Below are 21,192 nucleotides of genomic sequence, written 5' to 3'. Positions count from 1 at the left end.
GCCCTCCAGGACCGTCCACTCCATGCCTGGACGGGACCATTCCCACACCTGCACCTGGCTGAACTCTTGGATCTGGCTCTGGCCAGGGCTCCTATCCGTGTCCTCTCCCCAAGTCCTCTGGGTCAGTGACACTGATTCTCTTTTTCCCCTGGCTCAAGGCTTATTGCCCTGACGTCCTTGGAGGGGCATTCTGGAGTGAGCGGCCCCTGCTCCTCTCAGCATCTGTTGATGTTGGGATGGTGGTTAGGGAGCTCGCACAGAGGAGAGAGGATGTAAAAAGCATAGGGGGCGTTGAGGGTTCTTTCTCCAGTCCCTGCCTGTCTGAGCAGCATGTCCAGTACATATGCGCTCAGCACCTGCCCAGAAGCTGCTTAGTGTAGAGGAGGAAAAGGCAGAAAAAGAGGTGCAGGAGGAAGGGCCAGGTAGTAGGGCTGGTGGGGCCGGGGCCCTCTCCACTATCGAATGCTCCAGAGGATGACTTGGGAGAGGGGACCTGGTGCTGGAGCCCACGAGGGGGTGGCAGATCCCAGCACTGGCTCATCAGTTCCCCCACAAAGGCCTCAAAGTGCCTGAGCACTGTGGCATCCTCCAGGGCCCAGGCCTGGGAGCACTGGTCCTGAAAGAACTCCCTCCCACAGGGTGGACTGGGACAGGTTCATGGTCGCTCAAGGGACAGGAAGGGCATCAGGCCGGGAGGGGTTCCTGGAAGGGGTTGGTGCCCACACCCTGTTTCCAACACTGCCACCTCCCACTGAGCAGCACTGGGTCCTTCTGTGGCCAACCCTGGGGTCCAGCTGTGCACAGGAGGCCATGGCCGGGGGAGGCCCGGGCAGGGAGGTTCCCACCACACTCCCACCTTTCACATGGATCACTCATTTCAAGGGTGGGCTCAGGGTCTGGGAGAACTCACTATGCCCTGCCCAGCCCTTCAGGCCAGGCCTGGCCATCCCTGGCCATCCCTTCTGATGAGAGCAGAAGGTCATGGGGACAGAGGCCTCAGGCCCGCCAGGCTGTGTCCCATGAGTTCCCCAGGAAACCTCAGACACAGGGGGACTTGCTTCTGTGAACCTCGAAGGCCGTGGGCGCCATTGCCATTATTGCATGCTTCATCTTCAGGCTGAACCCGAAGGGGATCTGTGGGGACAGCAGGTGTGAGAGGACCTGGCCCTTCCAGGCTGGGAGCTGGTGGCCCAAGCAGGGCCCACTGTGGTTTCAGTCCCCTGGAGTGCCAGGGACCCGTCCCCATGGGATGAGCTGCCACCATGAGGCTGGGTCAGAAGAGGTCTTGCAGCTCCTCATGGAGGGGACTCATCTCAGCAGGGATGTAGCTCCTGGAGGGAGGGGCTCCCCAGGGCCTTGGACTTCCCCGGGCTCTTCCAAGTGGAGCCCTGGCCCATTCTGCCCTGGCCTCTGCTGTGGGATGCCCCCTCTCAGGTGTTGCCTGGCTTGTGTGCCCTGTGGGGACCCGCCTGTGCCTCCTGCTGGGTGGGGGTGAGCCAGGTCCTCCTGGGGAAGCCGGACCCCTGGGCTGGGGGAGCCAAGCAGTGCGGGGCAGGAGGGTCCCTGGACTGGGAGTTTCCAGTGCCTCATTACCCCCATTTAAAGCACCAGAGGAGCCAGTGTAAACGTGGAATTCTGGGCATGCAGCTCATCCTTGTCCTGATGGGAGGAGCAGAGGTGCTCAGGGCCCCTTGGGCTGCCCCCAAAACATCCCTATTTCAGGCCCCTCTGCAGCCCTTCCCTGAGGGACAGAACACTGGGCGGTCCCCAGGGCACCCCGCCACACCTGCCCCCCGCATGGACCTTCGGTGGACACACTTCCCTTAGCCCAGCTCAGCCAGAGCCCAGTCCCCGTCCCAGAGCCTCTGCCTGCTCCAGAGCAGAAAAAGGAAACCCAACTACAATCCCATGGAGAACCCCACATCCCAGGTCTGGCCCCTGCTGGGACTCAACCTCTCACCCCCTATGAGGAGGAGCCAGAACCTCCCTCTACCCCTGATCCCCAAGCCTCTGGGGAAGAGCCAAGGGGACCGTCTCCTCACCAAGTCCTCATAAGCTTCGGGGATGATGTCCATAACACGTGTCCCGGGTGGGCTTAGAGTCTCTGGAGCCTGGCACAATTTGAACTGCAGAATCCTGAGAGCCCACAACCTATCACAAAATCAAAGCCTGCTCCCAAGACGTGGAGCCGTCAGCTGGAAGAGCTGGCACTGGCAGGGGTCCTCAGACCCCCAGGCCTCCCACCCTCCCATCTGGCCCCTCCAGCATGCAGCCTTGGCCCAGGGGAGGAGGGGCAGGAATGTCCCCTGGATCCTGGCGGGAGGAGCTGCCCAGTGGGGCCCTGAGCTGAGGTATTAGGAGGAGAGGCCTGCCGTGGAGGCCAAGAGGGAGGAACGTGGCAGGCAGGGGCCAGCAGGGTGAGCGGGGTGGGTGCTGGGGGTGCATTACTGTCTTCTGGACATTCATGGGGTCAGGCTAGGGGACATGCGATGAGGAAGCATTACTGTCTGGGTTTCATCTGCCTGTCTGAGGGTGATGAGGACGGCTAGGAGCACAGTCAGCCACCAGGAGGCAGGAGGACCCTCAGGGAGGTGAGCGTTGCCTGCGCAAAGTCGGGGTTGGAGGACCAAGCCTCTGGGATACAGAAGGTAGCCACAGGGAGGCTGTCATGCCCTCTGCTGATGGGGATGAGAGGCATCTAACTCAGGGTGTGGGGGTCCCTATCCAGTCCCAGGCTCCTGCATGACCCACAGCAGGCAACATCCTAGAGGCTCCAAATGAGCTGGGGACACAAGGAAGGCTCCTTGCCTGGAAGCTGGGATCATCTAGCCAGGGTGACCATCCCCAGGCCTGGCTGTGTGAGTCCCCATGGGCAGCTGTCCACCTACCCTGCAAGGAGTGCCTCTCACCAGCCAGCAGCTGGGCCACCACTCAGAAGGTATCTTTTCTGGGCAGATAGAGAAGAGTGGCAGCAATGCAGCTCATGGCCCTGCAGTAGCCCAGCTCCTGCAAGAGTCAGAGTCACCATGGAAGGATGTCACCTGGGAGGGCTGAGGTCACCTGAGAGGACTGATGTCATTGAGGAGGCCTGCCACAGGCCCTGTGGGATTTGGGGTGCAGCCTGTTCACCCCTCTCCTGACACTGGGTGTCAGGATTGAGCAGGTCACGCACGTCTCAGTTGACAAGGAGTCCAGAGAGACTCCTGTAGCGAGCGTCCAAGCCCACATGGCCCGAGAGGACATAGGAGAGGACCGTGGATGTCCCTCCCCCTCAGATGCCAGGCCAGGGAGGCCACCGTGCCAGGCTTGGGACAGCATCTGTGAGCTGGGCTGGCCAACAGGGCGGGCTGGGGGCCCACCGCATACAGGGTCCTGGGAAGACCCAGGGGCTGCCTGCCAGGTATGAGAGGGAGGCTGGGTCCAGACCCTGGGTGTGCAGCCCATGGAGCCAGCTCAGTGGCTGTCCCTCCAGGAGTGATCTGGAAGCTGGGGGCACAGTGGGAGCAGGCACTTCAGGAACCCCCTCCCTGTCTGCTGCGCTCCAGTGGGGTTCGGGCGGAGGGGACGTTGGATCCCTGCCAGTTTTCCAATGAAGAAACAGCTTCCGCGGGATCCACACTCATTTCGTGACAAGAGTGACGTCCATCAGGTACTTTGGCAACTTGTCAAAAATGCCTCCTGGGAGGACCATTTTGGGACACTGACCAGCTCCTGGACCTTGGGGCAAGCCCAGGAGGAGGGTGTCATTTCTTGTTCTGAGATTGGGGGTCAGGCTCAGGTCAGACCAGGAGTCTGTGCCTGAGCCCTCTCCATCTCAGCATGACCCCTCTGAGACCCTCCCTCCCTGCCTTGCTTGAATATTCAAGCCAACAGCGAGCTTGAGTCCTACCGGCTGCGTCTTGGTAGGTGTCAGATACTGAATTTTAAAGAAGCAATGACACCCCCTACCCAAGACACCCGTGCCTATGAATATGGGAATGTGACCCGGGAATATTGTTGCCTGGGAATACTCATGGGATTAGGTGCAATATGCCACCAGGACAAGAAAGACGTGCTGCAGCCTAGGAAAGAGAGAAAAGAGGGTTTGGGTTCACACGGATGCTGTTTTGTTCTCTCTATCGTGTTCCAACAAGGAATCCAATTCCAGGTCCAGATGATGCGCAGAATAAGCAGTGAGCTCTTCAGGGTCACTGAGTTTTATGAAATGTTTTGGTGAAAGTGGATTTTACTATTCCCGGGTTGAAGATTGTCTTGGTGGCCTTCAACTGTGAGTGACGGTGAATCAAGCTGTGGACGTGGCATGCAGGTTTTACATGGCCATCAGTTTTCAAATCAGTGGGATCAGTCTCTGAGAATCTTCTGGGACATGTGGCACGAGTCCACTGAGTTTCGTGCAGAGCCGCCCAACGGGTTCCCAAAGGGGCTGTGCCCTGTCGCATTCCCACCTGGCAGGGACAAAGGTCCCCGGGGCCGCACATCGTCCCGGCATTTGGTGTCGTCAGTGTTGCTTGGGAAGGCTCCCGAGCCCCTCATCCTGCCGCCCTCCCGCAGGTTACTGCACTTTCCACCATTTCTCATGATTTTGTTCATTGCTCTCTGTCTCCTCAGGAGCCACCTGGGCTCCGGCCCCACATATCCCAGCCAGGCCCAGGGCTTGCAGCCAGGAAGGCACTCAGTCTATTGTGCTAGCTGCTCCCTGGGCCTGGAAAGCTTTTGGTGGCTCTGTCACCCCTCCTGGGTGACCCCTGCCTCTGCTCTGGTGAAGCTCCCATCCCTCTGGTTCACGCCATCTCCTCAGGGACTCTCCAGCCCTGCAAGCCTTAATTGACACTGCATTGTGGCCAAAACATCATGTGGTTTCTTAGTGTATGGCTGACATCCAGGTTGATCTGGTGGAAGTTCCAGGGGGGACCTCTTTCCCTTCATCTTCATGACCTCCAGGGCAGGGCCAGGAAGAGGAAGCAGCCTCTGAACAGAGAGAAGACTCGCTGCCCCACACGGCAGTCGTCCACAGGCAGCCCGGAAGGAAGGAAAGAAGGAAAGGAAAGGAAAGGAAAGGAAAGGAAAAGAAAAGAAAAGAAAGGAAAGGAAAGGAAAGGAAAGGAAAAACGAAAGGAAAGGAAAAAGGAAAGGAAAGGAGGAAGGAAGGAAGGAAGGAAGGTTGGTTTCCTTCTGCAGAAAGCTCCTCCTCTGGCTTGGTTCCTTACAATCCAACTAGTCCTGGAGCTCAGCTCACCTTTGGTGCTGGCATCACCGCCTCTGCCCAGGATGTCCACCCGACCACGCCCCCTCCACCTTCAACCCAGGCTCTGCGTTCCCTCCAGCTGGAGGCTTGGGCTCTCAACACAGCCTGGCCTGTTTGTCCTCCTCTGGCTGACTTCGGAAGGGTCATACCTCGTATTTCCACCAGTTCTCGGCCTTCACCTTCTCAACATCCAGGAAGTGTGACCACACTTGGCCCCACATCTATGGAGAATGCCTTTATACACGCTGTCTATCAACTTGGGACAGAACACTCTGAAGAAACAGGGTCTGGGGCAGCCCCAGGGAGGATCGGAGCCTGAGGATTCTGGAAGTCTCCAGTCTCTGACTTGTTGGTTTTTCAGGGGATGTGCAGTTTACCTAGGACCAGGCCTCCCTCCCACGATTCAGAGTTATGAATTCTCATCTTGACCTATTCCTTCCTTCGGTTTGCCACGGGGTGTCCCTATCCCTGAGATAGTGCTGGCTCATGCCCTGGCATCACACTGTCTCCAGCAAGTTGAGGTTTGCAGGGACAAACAGGAAAGCTGGTGACCAGACCTGCTGTCCAGGGTGAGGACAGTGTGTCACCCACCCTCTGAGAGACAGGCAGTGCCAGGACCCAGCCATGGGAGCCCATCCCCCTGACTCTGTAGAGAGCGGTCACGGGGGCCCTCCCTCCCCATGTCACCTCCTTGCCACTCCTATATCCCTGCCCGTCTTGAAGCATCTGGAGCCATTTCTCTGTGCCTCTCATCTCCTGACGTCTTTGCTGTCAACTATGACCAGAAGTTAGCGGAGCTACCAAGGCTTCCTGAAGCAGCCTTTGGATGCTGTATCCTGGGCTCCGAGGCCCTGACGGGACTGAACCACAAAAAGAACCAGGAAAGGGCAGGCCCCGGGGACTGAGACCCTCTGACTGAACAGGCGTCTGTGACCTGGCCTCACGACCTGGGACATGCCATCCTCAGGCCACAGACACCGGACTTTGGTCAAGTACTAGCCTCCAGGTGGGGTCCTGGTGCAAGCAGACAGCAACCCCCGAGCCGTGACTGCGGTTCTCAGTTTGGAGTTTGGTCAAACAACCAATGGGGACAGAGTCTTGGGGTCAGGTCCAGCAGGAACTGCCACCCCTCCCAGGGACAGCCTGTCTCTCCCACTCACCATCGCTGGTGCCCACGGGCTGCTGACCACCTGCCAAGTCCTCCTGTCCCTGGACCAGCCTCTCAGGCAGCAGGTCTTACCTTTGCCTCCAGGGCACTGATCGATGGCAGCTTTGTCTCACTGTAAGGCAACCCAGACAGAGCTGAGGGCCCGTGCTGGGCCAGGAGCTGTCCTCCTCCTTCCCTAGCAGTCCTAGGGAAGGACCAGCCGTGTCTCTCCCCACCCCACCCCTGGTCTTAGCCCAGGAGACACACAGGGAAGGTAGGAAGAGGGTCTCCCTGTGGGCTGACGCCTGTGAAGGGACAGGACCTGGGAGAAGAGGGGTGTGTGGGTGGGGCAGGGACCACTAGGGTCCTGTAGAGCATGGGCTTGGGCTACACAACAGGGCTGCCCCTCCTGGGCTAGAGGCAGTGCCCTCTGCAGGAGCTGAGAATGTCCAGTCCTGAGAAAGGACGTGTATGGCCCAGGGTGGGTGACTGGGCCCCAAAAGCAGTCCTCAAGGGAGTGACCACATTACCAGGCCAGGATCCTGAGACCTGCCCAGTGCACTGAGGGTGCACCTGGGGCCTGTCCCACCTGATGTCCCCAAGTGCCCCGCAAGGTCTGATCTCTCAGCCTCCATCTACCTCCCCCGGGGGGTGGGGGCTTGCTTTGAGCTGTCCCCACCTTTCTGGATAGAACTAATGTACTTCTTACATATGTTGATTGATGTCTCATGTCTCCTTAAAATGTATAAAAGCAAGCTGTGGGCCAGGCGCAGTGGCTCACGCCTGTAATCCCAGCACTGTGGGAGGCTGAGGCTGGTGGATCACGAGGTCAGGAGATCGAGACCATCCTGGCTAACACATAGAAACTCCATCTCTACTAAAAAGTACAAAAAATTAGCCAGGCATGGTGGCGGGCGCCTGTAGTCCCAGCTACCTGGGAGGCTGAGGCAGGACAATGGCATGAACCCGGGAGGTGGAGCTTGCAGTGAGCCGAGATCGCACCACTGCACTCCAGCCTGGGCGACAGAGCGAGACTCCGTCTCAAAAAAAAAAAACAAAAAATTATCTGGGCATGGTGGTGGGTGCCTGTAATCCCAGCCTTTCAGGAGGCTGAGGCATGAGAATTGCTTGAGGCTGGGAGGCAGAGGTTGCAGTGAACTGAGATCGCGCCACTGCACTCCAGCCCAGGTGACAGTGTGAGACTCCATCTCAAAAAAAAAAAAAAGCAAGCTGTGTCCCAACCACCTTGGGCACATGTCATCAGGACTTCCTGAGACCATCACGGGTGCATCCTCAACCTTGGCAAAATAAACTTTCTAAATTAACTGAGCCCTGTCACAGATTTTCTGGGTTCACCTCTCAAAGGGTAAAGAGCCATGCAAATTAAGACAAGTGGCACTGGTTCCCTGACCAGGAATCGAACCTGGGCTGAAGTGGTAAAGGCCCAGCATATTAGCCCCTGTACCACAGGGTGGAGTATAAGTTCAATAAGAATCCAAAGCAGGCAGTTTGAGCATTTAAAGGACTTTGACAGGGGAGGAGTTTCTACGCTAGAAAGGAGATTGGCACGAGCTGGGGAGATGTGTCCTGCCTCAGTGAGGCCTTTCTAAAAAAAAAACCCATCCCTGGGTGGTGAGGGTGGGAACAGAGGACTCACTGCGGAATCCCGAGGTGATCAGTGACTTTGTAGCTGTCAATATCCTCAGGCCCCACGTCTGCAGGTGCCTCCGCTCAGCATCCCTGTGACCCAGAGGGGATTCAGGGTGAGGGGGCCGAGGTGAGGGGTATGGGGGCATGAAGTTCCCAGCAGCTGGTCCTGGCCCTGCATCCGGAGGGAGCCCAGGACACTCCAACCAGGATACAGCTGGAGATGGGTGGCCTCGCCTCCCTCGAGGGAACAGCCCGACCCGGACCTGCTCACACTTGTCAATGATGTCCCGCTCCTGCGCGGGCAGGGCAGCTGTAATCCTTTTCCATGTCCATCCTGCGAGACAACATTGTCCAAAGGCCACACTGCACCTGGGTGCTTCAGAGAACACCCAAACCGCTTCCACCCAACTCTGAGACGCCGCCGGCCAGGTGAACCCCATGCCACCACCGCTCCGGGTGAAAACGGGCCAGATCTAGGGTCCCCATGCCTGCTGGGGTCTCTGGAGTCCCTGCCCCAGCCAGAGGTGGGCTTCTTCCTGAGGATTTGAGAACAGGGGGACCTGGACACAGAGGCCCATTGTCCCTAAATGCCCTGAATCAGGCACATAAGGGAGGAACGGTGTCCATCTGCTGAGGGTGAGGGGCCTGTGGTGCGCTATTTCAGACACCTGCAGGTAGACTGGGGTCAGGGATCAGAGAGCTCCATATGCTCAGCCTCCTGGGATCACGCAGGGACCATGAAGATGCCCAGTTTCTTACAGGGAACAAGACACCTCGTGACTGCTCCGTTTCACCCCCATCTCCACTCCCTCTGGCCAGTGAAGCCGCTTCAAGAATAACATCAGCCAAACGGGAGGGTGCTTGGTTTGGGGTCAACGCAGCCTCTCTGCTCATGAAGATGTCTCAGGTGAAGGGACAGTGGATCCCAAGTTCTGAGCTGTCAATACAGGAAGGACCCTCGTGTTCCGGGGTCACTGAGAAAGAATGAGAACTCTGATGACTTGGTCCTGGAGAACTCCAGAGGGTCCCTTCCCATGAACATTCGGAACAAAGAAAGGGCGAGGCCTGTAAAGGAACAGAGAAAGGGCCTTGTGCGGAAGAGCCCCAGTTCCCGGTGAAGAGGAGGAACGATCATCACCCTCCAACCAACCCTCCGGGGCGCCATCATTTTCCATAACTGCCCAAGGACAGAGGGCTCCCCACCCCACTCCCAGACAAGAGACCCCATATGTCCAGTGGGTCCCACAGCGACCCCCACTGACTGCACCCAAAGTCTGGGTTGATGAGATCTTCTCTTGCAGGGACCCACCTTAGGACACAGACCTGGATGGAAGACCACCCTCCACCCCACCCACAGGGGCTCTTCCAAGGCCAGGCTCTGTCCTATTGCTGTCAAAAATTTTGGAAAGATTTGGGATCGAGGGCATAAGGGGCACCGCGTAAGGGAGTGAGTCCCACACAGCACAGGGCAGGGGTGAGAGCATGGCCCAGGGTCACGTCTGGGTTCCTGGACCAGTGACCGCCCTTATAACCTCAGATGTCTCACCTGTCGAATGGGTATACTTGGGGACAGCACCCACCCCCTGGAGTCACCACGAGGATGAACAAGACAACCGTGTACATGGTCAGCACAGAACAAGCACTGGTGAGTGCCCAGGAATGACCCTCTTTGGCAGCTGCCCAGAGACCAGCATCACCCACCAGGCAGTGACTGTCCCCAAGTCAGCAGGGAAGGCAGAGAGCAGGTCATGCTCTTGAGCCTGATCTGGCAGCTGTTCGGAGATGTGCCTCTCGCCTAGAAAACAGCCCTACGTGCCCAGCACTCACAGACACTGGCGTGCCTCTGACTGCTCCGTGACACAGAGGCAGGCGGGTGGGCATTTGGCATGGTGGTATTTTGGGGTCACAGCACCCACAAAGGGCCGAGAGTCAGCGTCCTCCACCCCCTGCACTGTCAACCTGAGTATGTGTGATGTGTCTGTGCATGTGAGCATCCCGCGTGGGTGAACACCTGTGTGAGTGTGTGTGTCACACTCACGTGCACACCCACGTCCTCATCACTGTCACCCTAGGGCCCATGGTCAGCATCAGAGCATCCATGGGTGCTCCTCAGTCTCTGCCCTCTCCACATGGGTCTGTCCTGGGGATGCAGACAGAGTAGGGGCAGAGGGCTGAAGGCAGAGGGCAGAGAGCTGAGGGCAGAGGGCTGAGGGCAGAGGGCTGAAGGCAGAGGGCAGAGAGCTGGCCCCTCCCTTGGGGGACTCAGGTAGTATGTAAAGTGCTAGGTCTAAGGGGCAGGCCTGGATTCAACTCACCTTCTCACCTCCTCCTCCCAGTAGACCTCTGGGGGTCTGTGACTCAGGGATGGAGGCAAGGAGGCGTCAGGGACAAACTGTTTACCTGAGGTCACCCAGCAGCCAGCTGACCAGTTCCCACTGACCCAGTCCCTGCTGACCAGGTACCACTGACCAGTTCCCCAATGATAAGGCCCCCACTGACCAGGCCTTGGATGACCAAGTCCCTGTTAACCAACCCTCCCAGACCAGGTTCCTATTTTTTTTGTTGTTTTGTTTTTGGACTTTACTTTTTTTTTTTTTTTTTTTGAGGCAGGGCTCACTCTGTCGCCCAGGCTGGAGTGCAGTGGCACAATCTTGGCTCGCTGCAGAGTTGATCTCCTGGGCTCAAGCAATTCTCCCACCTCCACCTCCTGAGTAGCTGGGACTATAGGTGCACACCACCACACCCAGCTACTTTTTGTATTTTTAGTAGAGAGGGGGTTTCACCGTGTTGCCCAGGCTGGTCTAGAACTCCTGAGCTCAAGCGATCCTCCCGCTTCGGCCTCCCAAAGTGCTGGGATTACAGGCATGAGCCACCACACCCATCCCCTGACCAGGTTCCTAATGACAAGGCCCCCGCTGATCAGACCACTGACACGCAGTGCCCAAAGTCCTCTACTAATGCCCCCCGCCCAAACTCAGCCCACAGACCCTCCCCTTCCTGTGGCTGCGCCCGCAGGCCAGCCCCTGGGGGTCTTCTCAGGACAGGGCTCCTCATCCAGGACACAGGGAGGGACGGTCAGCCTCAGGCTCCAGGTGCCCCCACAAGGCTCTCTGGGCCCATCTCCAAGGGGACAGTGAGGGGTCCTGGCACCACCTGGACATGTCATCTGGCCCTATTCCTGAGCCTTGGAGCCAGAGGAACAGAGGGATGTTTGTCAGGACAGGCTCCCCCTTCTGCTGGGCCTTCCAGGGCTCTTCCAGCAGAGCCTGGATCTAGAGACACAGTAGAGGCAGCATGGTAGCCAGCCCAGGAGCCCCCAGGCTGGGCTGAGGACCACATACAGAGACTCTCTGCAGGCAGCCAGGAGACTCTTTGCTAGTTTCACCACACCTGAGCAGATGGGCAGCAGTTCTTCCCACTGGGGCCTAGTGAAGGTGCATGGGGGGAGGGTGCTCTCCACCCCTGCTTCTAAGAAAAATGGCTAGTTCCAGGGCTGGAGCAGAGAAAATACAAGATAAGCTTGGAACATCTCATGTTCATCATCTTATGTTAGGCCAGAAAGTAGGGAAGTGCTCAAAGGAAACCAGTGACAAATCAAAAAAACATTAAGTCAGCTTGACATGACCACCACATCGGGGGGCATTTGAGCAGCAAATTAACATGCTTTCCTTCCCTTCTCCCCTCTTTGTTGGTTTTGTTTTGTTTTAGTTCTTTATCCACGTTGAAGAAATGAAAGAATAAGAAAGCCATCATTTGGGGCCAGGTAAAGTGGCTCATGCCTATAATCCTAGAACTTTGGGAGGCGGAGGCGGGGGATCACTTGAGGCCAGGAGTTTGAGACTAGCCTGGCCAACATAGCAAGACCCCATCTCTACAAAAATGAAAAAATTAGCCAGGCGTGGGAGCACCGGCCTGTGGCCCCAGCTACTCAGGAGGCTGAGGGAGGAGTACCGCTTGAGGCAAGGTTGCAATGAACAACGATCACAATGCTGCACTCCAGCCCGGGTGACAGAGGGAGACCCTTTCTAAAAAAAAACAAAACAAAACAAAAAAAACAATAAAATAAAAAATAAAAAAAGAGTGAAAGAAGAAAGAAGAATTGGAAGAAGTGGGGAGATAATCTCACACTTCAAAAAGATAAAACCACTACTGGGCATTTGGCTGAGAATATAAAATGAAGTAGAGACAAGAGAAATTATATAGATCACATAACTGATATAATAAACAAATTTATTAAACCCTGTCTTTACCTTATGTGTAATTAGCATAACTATTATGATAGTTTGATTTGAATCAAAATACAGAGTAGACAGGCATGGCCAAGGTGATACAAACAGGACTATTTTTAGTTGAGAAGAAAGGCAACTCAGCCGGGTGCGGTGGCTCACACCTATAATCCCAACACTTTGGGAGGCCGAAGCGGGCGGATCATCTGAGGTCAGGGCTTCGAGACCAGCCTGGCCCACATGGTGAAACCTCGTCTCTACTAAAAATACAAAAATTAGCTGGGCATGGTGGTGCGTGGCTGTAATCCCAGCTATTAGGGAGGCTGAGGCAGGGGAATCACTTGAACCGGGGAGGTGGAGGTTGCAGTGAGCTGAGATTGCAGCACTACACTCCAGCCTGGGCAACAGAGTGAGATTCCATCTCAAAAAAAAAAGAAAGGCAACTCAATATTCTGCTGAGACACAATATTCCATCAAGTAAAAAGTTAAAGGCTTGGGAATATTATTTTAGCTTTGAGGTATCTGTATTACCACATTTAGAAAGAGTTCCTAAATTGGCTGAGTATGGTGGCTCACACCTGTACTGTATCCCAGCACTTTGGGAGGCTGAGGCGCGTGGATCACTTGAGGCCAGGAGTTCAAGACCAGCCTGGGCAACATGGTGAAACCCCATCTCTACTAAAAATACAAAAATTACAGGCGTGGTGGTGCATGCCTGTAATCCCAGCTACTCGGGAGGCTGAGGCAGGAGAATCGCTTGAACCTGGGAGGCAGAGGTTGCAGTGAGCCGAGATCGCACCACTGCTCTCCAGCCTGGGCGACAGAGCAAGACTCTGCCTCAAGAAAAAAAAAAAAAAAAGACAATACAAAAATGTTTTATTTAAACATTTTTTAAAGAGTTCCTAAATCAGCCAGGCGCGATGGCTCGTGCCTGTAATCCCAGCACTTTGGGAGGCCTTGGCGGGAGGATCACTTGAGGTCAGGAGTTCGAGACCAGCCTGGCCAACAGAGGGAAACCCCGTCTCTACTAAAAATACAAAAATAAGCTAGGCGTGGTGGCGTGTGCCTGTGATCCCAGCTACTCGGGAAGCTGAGGCAGGAGAATCGCTTAAACCCGGGAGGTGGAGGTTGCAGTGAGCCAAGATCGCACCACTGCACTCCAGCCTGGGCAACAGAGTGAGACTCTGTCAAAAAAGAAAAAAAAAAAAGGGAGAGAGAGAAATTGGTGAGGAGGGCATGACCAGCAGTTCAGTAATGGCAGAGAGAAAGGCAAACAGGGAAAAGGGCTAAAGTTGGAGAACTAGCCTTACCTCACTCTAAGAGTTGGCTAACCTCACTCTAAGTCTCAGCTCAGGCGTGATCTCAGAGTGTGACCCTTCTCAAAAAATAAAACAATAAAACAATAAATAAAATATCAATGCCTAGTATACAATGAATCTTTTTGTGTGTGTGTGAGACAGGGTCTTGCTCTGTCACGCAGGCTGGAGTGCAGTGGCACAATCATGGCTCACTGCAGCCTCAACCTCCCAGCCCCCAGTGATTCTCCTGCCTCTGCCTCCTGAGTAGCTGGGACTACAGGTGTGCACCACCACACTCAACTAATTGTTTTATTTTTTGTAGAGACAGGGTCTTGGAATGTTGGCCTGGGCTGGTCTCAAACTTCTGGCCTCAAGCGATCCTCGTGCCTCAGCCTCCCAAAGTACTGGGATTACGAGCGTGAACCACCATGCCCAGCAAAATTGATAACTTTTGTATTTCAAAGGACACCACCAAAAAAGTGAGAACACCTTTTGGGATCCTTGTGCACTGTTGGTGGGAATGGAAAATGCTATGGCTGCTAGGAAAAAGAGTATGGCCATTCCTTAAATAAATAATAAATACAAAGTAATCATATGATCCAGGAAGTCTGCTTCTGAGCATACCCTAAAAAACTGAAAGCAGCAACCCACATATTTGTTCACGCATGTTCATAGGCATATTATTTACCATAGCCAAAGGTAGAAGCAACCTAGGTGTCCATGAAAGGATAAATAAGGCCGGGCGAGGTGGCTCATGCGGTAATCCCAGCACTTTGGGAGGCCAAGGTGGGCAGATCTCTTGACCCCAGGAGTTTGAGACCAGCCTGGGCAACATGGCGAAACCCCATCTCTGCTAAAATTACAAAAATTAGCTGGGCATAGTGGCACATGCCTGTAACCCCAGCTACTCAGGAGGCTGAGGCACAAGGATTGCTTGAGCCCAGGAGGTGGAGTGCAGTGAGCCGAGATCACGCCATTGCACTCCAGTCTGAGCAACAGAGCAAGACTGTCTCAAAAAAAAAAAAAAAAGAAAGATACATAGATCCAGAAAAATCCAGAAATTTGATATCTACATACAATAGAATACAATTCTATTCTATTGTATGTAGATTTAGGAACTGGCTGATTTAGGAACTCTTTAAAAAATGTTTAAATAAAGCATTAAAAAGAAGTAAATTGGGGACAGGCGAGGTGGCTCACACCCCCAGCACTTTGGGAGGCCAAAGAGGGCAGATCACCTGAGGTCAGGCGTTCGAGACCAGCCTGGCCAACATGGTGAAACTCTATCTCTACTACAATACAAAAATCAGCCGGGAGTAGTGGTGGGCGCCTGTAATCCTGGCTACTCAGGAAGCTGAGTCAGGAGAATCACTTGAACCTGGGAGGCAGAGGTTGCGGTGGCTGAGCGCCACTGCACTCCAGCCTGGGCAACGAGAGCGAGACTCCATCTCCAAAGGAAAAAAAAAGAAGTAAATTGGCCGGTGGCAGTGGCTCACACCTGTAATCCCAGCACTTTGAGAGGTCGAGGCAGGAGGATTGCTTGAACCTAGGAGTTCGAGACCAGCCTGGGCAACAGAAGGAGACACACATCTCTACAAAAAATTAAAGTTAAAATTAAAACAATTAGCCAGGCCTGGTAGTGCGTGCCTGTAGTCCCAGATACTTAGGAGGCTCAGGTTGGAGGCTTGCTTGAATCCAGGAGTTGAAGCCTGCAGTGAGCAATGATCACACCATTGCACTTCAGCCTGGGCTACAGAGCAAAACCCTGTCTCTTAAAAAAAAAAGAAGAAGAAGAAGAAGAGGCCGGGCACGGTGGCTCACGCCTGTAATCCCAACGCTTTGGGAGGCCGAGGCGGGCAGATCACGAGGTCAGGAGATCGGGACCATCCTGACTAACACAGGGAAACCCCGTCTCTACTAAAAAAATACAAAAAATTAGCCGGGCGTGGTGGCGGGCGCCTGTATTCCCAGCTACTCGTGAGGCTGAGGCAGGAGAATGGCGTGAACCCGGGAGGCGGAGCTTGCAGTGAGCCGAGATGCGCCACTGCACTCCAGCCTGGGCGACAGAGCGAGACTCCGTCTCAAAAAAAAAAAAAAGAAGAAATAAATCCTAACACATACTACAAGGTGAAGCTCGAGGACATTATGCTAAGTGAAATAAGCACGTCAGAAAAGGACAAATACTTTATGACGCCATTTACATGAGATTCCCACAGTCAAATTCACGAACTCAGACAATGGAATGGAGGTTGCCAAAGACCCTGAGGGAAGAGGTGCACGGGGAGTTGTGCAACGAGACAGATTTCAGTGTTGCAAGATGAAAACAATTCTGGAAATTGGCTTCACAATGTGAATGTATTTAACAGTACTGAAGAGAACACTTAAAATGGATGGGAGGCAAAGAACACATTCGGTTTAAACGCAAACGTCCTGGCGGGGACAAGCCGGACTGAAGCCAGGCCAGCTCAACCACGCCCCTTCCTGCTCCGCTGTCACTCAGTGATAAAGAGGCGGGGCCATTGGATCTGTCCAATCAGGACCTCAGCTGAAAAGATGTGAGCGGCGCCACGCTGGGCCTGCGCAGTGCGGACGTCGCCATTCCTGGCCCATGGGAAGATTGCGTTTCACCTGCTCCTGAAGGCCGAAGGTGGCTCTAGCGCATCCTTTGTCGCGCCGTGACCTGCAGGTACTGACAGATCCGTAGGGAGGACACCGTGACTTCCCGGACGCTGGGAAATGGTGAGTGTGCGGGGCCAGTGTCCGAGGGGAGGTTTCTGGTTGGAACTGTCTGTGGCCGAGGCCGGGGACCTCCTTGCAGTCAACTCCGGGGTTTGCAGACCCGGGGGCCACCGCGGGCGCAGTTCGGCCCTCGGTCCTCTCTGTGGGAGCTGGACCCGCAGCCGGGAGCCCCAGCGTCCTGTCCCGTCCCCGCGGGGCGACCTCGGCCCCCGGCCCTGGAGCCCTCTATGGGCAGCTCTGCGCCCGCAGCCCCGCGTCTCCCCGGATTGTTCGGTGACAGCGGGAGGGTCCTGGGGAGATCCCATCTCGGTCTGTGGGGTTTGTGCGTTTAAGAATCCACTTGGTTGGAAACCTTACGATGAATCCACGGGTGCGTTTCCTCACTTGTGAGAACCGAAGCCTGGCTAGGTCCTTGCTGCCGGGGTCAGGTTCCTGTGGCTGTTCAAACGCCCCTGCCCTCATCACCAGGGACTGACCCCCTCTAGTGCTCCCAGCACTCAAGCCTGGGGGTGTTTTTGACCTTCTGAATGTGGGCTTTCTTTTCGAACTGCGGGGAAGGGGACTCCTTATCTTAACTGATCAGAAAGTTTGTGTTTCTTCCCTTTGGACTCCTTGATCAAATATTAATTCTAGCCACCCTTAATTCCAGTTTCCCTTCGCTCTGGGTAATTTTGTTCCCTTGCGTGAATGTGTGCGATTTTTAGTTTCTTTGGTTTCTGGATGGAATTTATTGTGAGCTTGTTCAGGTTCTTTTAAATTTTCTTGTTTGTGTGTGTTTATCTGTGTGGTTTCTACCCAAGAGATTTCGCCTGTGTTGGAGTGCCATGATGATGCAAAATCTCTGTATGTCATTTGTTCCATATATAAGTGGTAAGCATTTTTTTTTTTTTTTTTTTTTTTTTTTTTTTTTTTTTTTTTTTTTTTTGTGACGGAGTCTCGCTCTGTCGCCCGGGATGGAGTGCAGTGGCGCGATCTCCAGCTCACTGCAAGCTCCGCCTCCCAGGTTCAAGCCATTCTGCCTCAGCCTTCCCAGTAGCTGGGACTACAGGCGCCCGCCACCACGCCCAGCTAATTTTTTGTATTTTTAGTAGAGACGGGGTTTCACCGTGTTAGCCAGGATGGTCTCGATCTCCTGACCTTGTGATCTGCCCGCCTTGGCCTCCCAAAGTGCTGGGATTACAGGCGTGAGCCACCGCGCCCGGCTAAGTGGTAAGCTTTGAGGTGTTTGTGAGAGTGATGTTTATGACACACACCAATTTGATACATTCTGATTGTAAGTGTATGTTGTGATTTTTTCTTTCCTCGTGTGGTTGTAATAGGTCAGTGTGTTTTTCTCTGAGCAATTAACCAGTGGAAGGTTCCTAAGTCTAGAGTCATTGTGGGTAGTTTTTTTTTTTTTTTTTTTTCTTTTTTTTGAGATGGAATCTCACTCTGTCGCCCAGGCTGGAGTGCAACGGCATGATCACAGCTCACTGCAACCTCTGCCTCCCTGGTTCAAGCAGTTCTCCTGCTTCAGCCTCCTGCATAGCTGGGATTACAGGCACCCACCACCACGCCCGGCTAATTCTTTTATTTTTTAGCAGAGATGGGGTTTCACCATGTTGGCCAGGCTGGTCTTGAACTCCTGACCTCAGGTGGTCTGCCTGCCTCAACCTCCCAAAGTGCTGGGATTACAGGCATGAGCCACCGCGCCTGGCTGATTGTGGGTATTCTTTTGATGCTGATATGTCAGTTTGGGTACCATATCTAGTTTGGGTACCCTATCCTGAAAGGTGTAGTATATAGTTTTTCAGAATTGGAATACTAATTATTTTTGTATAAAATAATAAATAATGGTTTTTCTAAGGTGGTTATTTGTAGATTATATCTTTTATCTGTCTGTGTACTTGGGTCAAAAGCTAGTTGTGAGTCTCCTCATCTTAATTCAAGTAGGCTTAATATACGTTACCTTGAATCTTCACATCCTGATGGTTTGGATGTATCCAGTTGAACTACAGCTGCTTTATGCCAGTGTTTTGTAAATACTTTTCCTGATTGTATTGGGTTTCTTTTTTTATATTTTCTTTCTTTTTTTGAGATGGAGTTTCACTCTTGTTGCCCAGGCTGGAGTGCAATGGGGTGATCTTGGCTCATCGCAACCTCCGCCTTCCAGGTTCAAGCGATTCTCCTTCCTCAGCCTCCCTAGTAGCTGGGATTACAGGCATGCGCCACCACGCCCAGCTAATTTTGTATTTTTAGTAGAGACAGGGTTTCTCCATGTTAGTCAAGCTGGTCTCGAACTCCCAACCTCAGGTGATCCACCCGCCTCAGCTTCCCAAAGTGCTGGGATTACAGGCATGAGCCACCGCGCCCGGCCTGTATTGGATTTCTTATGTTATTCCAAGTCTGAGTTAGTAAAGTACTTCGCTTAGTACGTTGGGTTTGCAGTCAGTCTTTCACCGTCAAGTTTATTAATGTAAATAGATTGGTTTTTAAGATGCCTACCTTGTAATTGATACTGTAATTAAACACCTTTTGATATTCTGTGAGGTCATTTATATGAGTCATCATTGATTGTATTTCATTGTCTGTGAGATGGAGGAGAGTATGAAAGTGGTAGTTGACATGTGGGAGTTAAGTTTGTGTTTAAAATCAAACCCTGCCCTTATATAAAACTGCGGGCTGGGCACGGTGGGTCACGCCTGTAATCCCAGCACTTTGGGAGGCCGAGGCGGGCGGATCACCTGAGGTAAGGAGTTCAAGACCACCCTGACCAACATAGTGAAATCCATCTCTACTAAAAATACCAAAAAAAATTAGCCGAGCCTGGTGGCACACACCCGTAATCTCAGCTACTCAGGAGGTTGAGGCAGGAGAATTAGAATTGCTTGAACCCAGGAGGCAGAGGTTGCAGTGAGCTAATGCCACTGCACTCCAGCCTTGAGACTCTGTCTCAAAAAAAACTAACTAAATAAATAAAGGTAGTTTGCATATATTGTAGCCAAGTTTGCCACGAATGTGAATTTAGTATGTGTTGAATTATGTCAGATTCTGAATGGTGCTGTGTCTGTTCATTCAGTTTGATTTGTAAAGCTTATTGGTCTAGGTATATGTAGCCATTTTAGTAAATTATATTGAAAAATGGGTGAGGGTAAGGTTTTTCACCTGTAGGATGATGAAATACAGCTCTAATATATGTTAAGGTGGAAGCATATTAATGTTGGTCATCCCTTAAAATATGTGTCTCATTGGGTGATTCTGTACATTTTTTTATATAAGTTTCTCAGTTGTGGTGTTTAATTGGTACCCTTGAAAACAAGTATATTTAGGACAACTCTGTCTACATAATCTTCTGTTGTTTTAGCATGTGTTTCAGAAGTCGTGTGTGTAGGCCCAGGTGTGGTGGCTCATGCCTGTAGTCCCAGCACTTTGAGAAACTGAGATGAGTGAATCACCTGAGTCAGGAGTTCGAGACCAGCCTGGCCAACGTGGTGAAACTTTGTCTCTCCTGAAAATACAAAAAATGAGCTGGATGTGGGGGCTGGTGCCTGTAATTCCAGCTACTCGGGAGGCTGAGGCAGGAGAATTGCTTGAACCCAGGAGGCTGAGGTTGCAGCAAGCTGAGATTGCGCCATTGCACTCCAGCCTGGATGACAGAGGAAGACTGCCTCAAAAAAAAAAAAAGAAAAAGTTGTGTGTGTAAAGTGATGAGGATCAGTTAAGATTATTGGGTGGGCCAGGCACAATGGCTCACACCTGTAATCCCAGCACTTTGGGAGGCCAAGATGGGTGGATCACGAGGTTAGGAGTTCCAGACCAGCCTGGCCAACGTGGTAAAACACTGTCTCTACTAAAAAATACAAAAATTAGCTGGGTGTGGTGGTGGGTGCCTTTAATCCCAGCTACTTGGGAGGCTGAGGCAGGAGAATCGCTTGAACCTGGGAGGCGGAGGTTGCGGCGAGCTGAGATCACGCCACTGTACTCCAGCCTGGGCAACAGAGCAAGACTCCGTCTTGTGGGGGGGAAAAGATTACTGGGTGTAATCTTTGTTTCCAATCTAATTCTACTATGAGGATTTTTTTAGTTCTGTCAAAGAATTGTGGTTCTGTCAAATAAGTTTGACTTTTGGCATAATTATAACAAGGTTGGAAGGCAAAATTTCTCAAAAGTGGAAAGTTAGAGAATCATTATAGTATGTCTTATCCTCTTCTATTATATATCACAGTCCAATGGGTATCCCAGTGGCATTGGTATTTTTTCCCATGGAGGTCTGAAAGTTGGGTATATGTAATATGAATGATTGGTGTGATAGCTGTGTCTGGTGTTGTACCATCTTTTAGATCTGCTTTGTAATCATAATCTTTACTTCCTTTGAGTTCGGGGTGGTACCAGAATTTACATCAAGTATCAACAAATGACTCGTAGGAGTATATATCATATTTAAGCTTGTCATGTTAGTTCTTCCAGTGTATGTTTTTTGTTTTTTTTTTGAGACGGAGTTTCGTACTTTCGCACAGTCTGGAGTGCAGTGGCTCGATCTTGGCTCACTGCAACCTCTGCCTTCCAGTTTCAAGTGATTCTCCTGCCTCAGCCTCCTGAGTAGCTGGGATTACAGGTGCCCGCCACCATGCCTGGCTACTTTTTGTATTTTTATTAGAGTCGGGATTTCACCATGTTGGCCAGGCTGGTCTTGAACTCCTGACCTTGTGATCCACCCACCACAGCCTCTCAAAGTGCTGGGATTACAGGCATGAGCCTCTGCGCCTGGCCCCAGTATATGGTTTGACTGTGGTACTGGGATTGGTGTTTGGTCTGACAGATTGCTTTTATCTAATGATCTGTTTTGTTTTGTTGTTGTGTTTTTTTGTTTTGTTTTGTTTGAGACAAGAGTCTCACTGTGTTGCCCAG

At 52.9% G+C, this 21,192-nt stretch overlaps 1 protein-coding gene across 1 annotated transcript in view; it reads left to right on the top strand.

The window, feature by feature from the left end:
• The first annotated feature begins 14,092 nt into the window (after positions 1–14,092).
• The window catches only part of ZNF14 (zinc finger protein 14), a 42,070-nt gene continuing 34,970 nt past the window's right edge, over positions 14,093–21,192 (top strand). The window contains exon 1 of the mRNA XM_024926772.4: positions 14,093–16,305. Within this exon, the coding sequence (XP_024782540.2) occupies positions 16,303–16,305 (3 nt within the window). The 5' untranslated portion in view covers positions 14,093–16,302. The remainder of the gene's footprint in view (positions 16,306–21,192) is intronic.

Source organism: Pan paniscus, chromosome 20, assembly GCF_029289425.2.
Source record: "Pan paniscus chromosome 20, NHGRI_mPanPan1-v2.0_pri, whole genome shotgun sequence".
Taxonomy (NCBI): Eukaryota; Metazoa; Chordata; class Mammalia; order Primates; family Hominidae; genus Pan; species Pan paniscus.
This window is presented reverse-complemented; position numbering and strand designations above follow the sequence as displayed.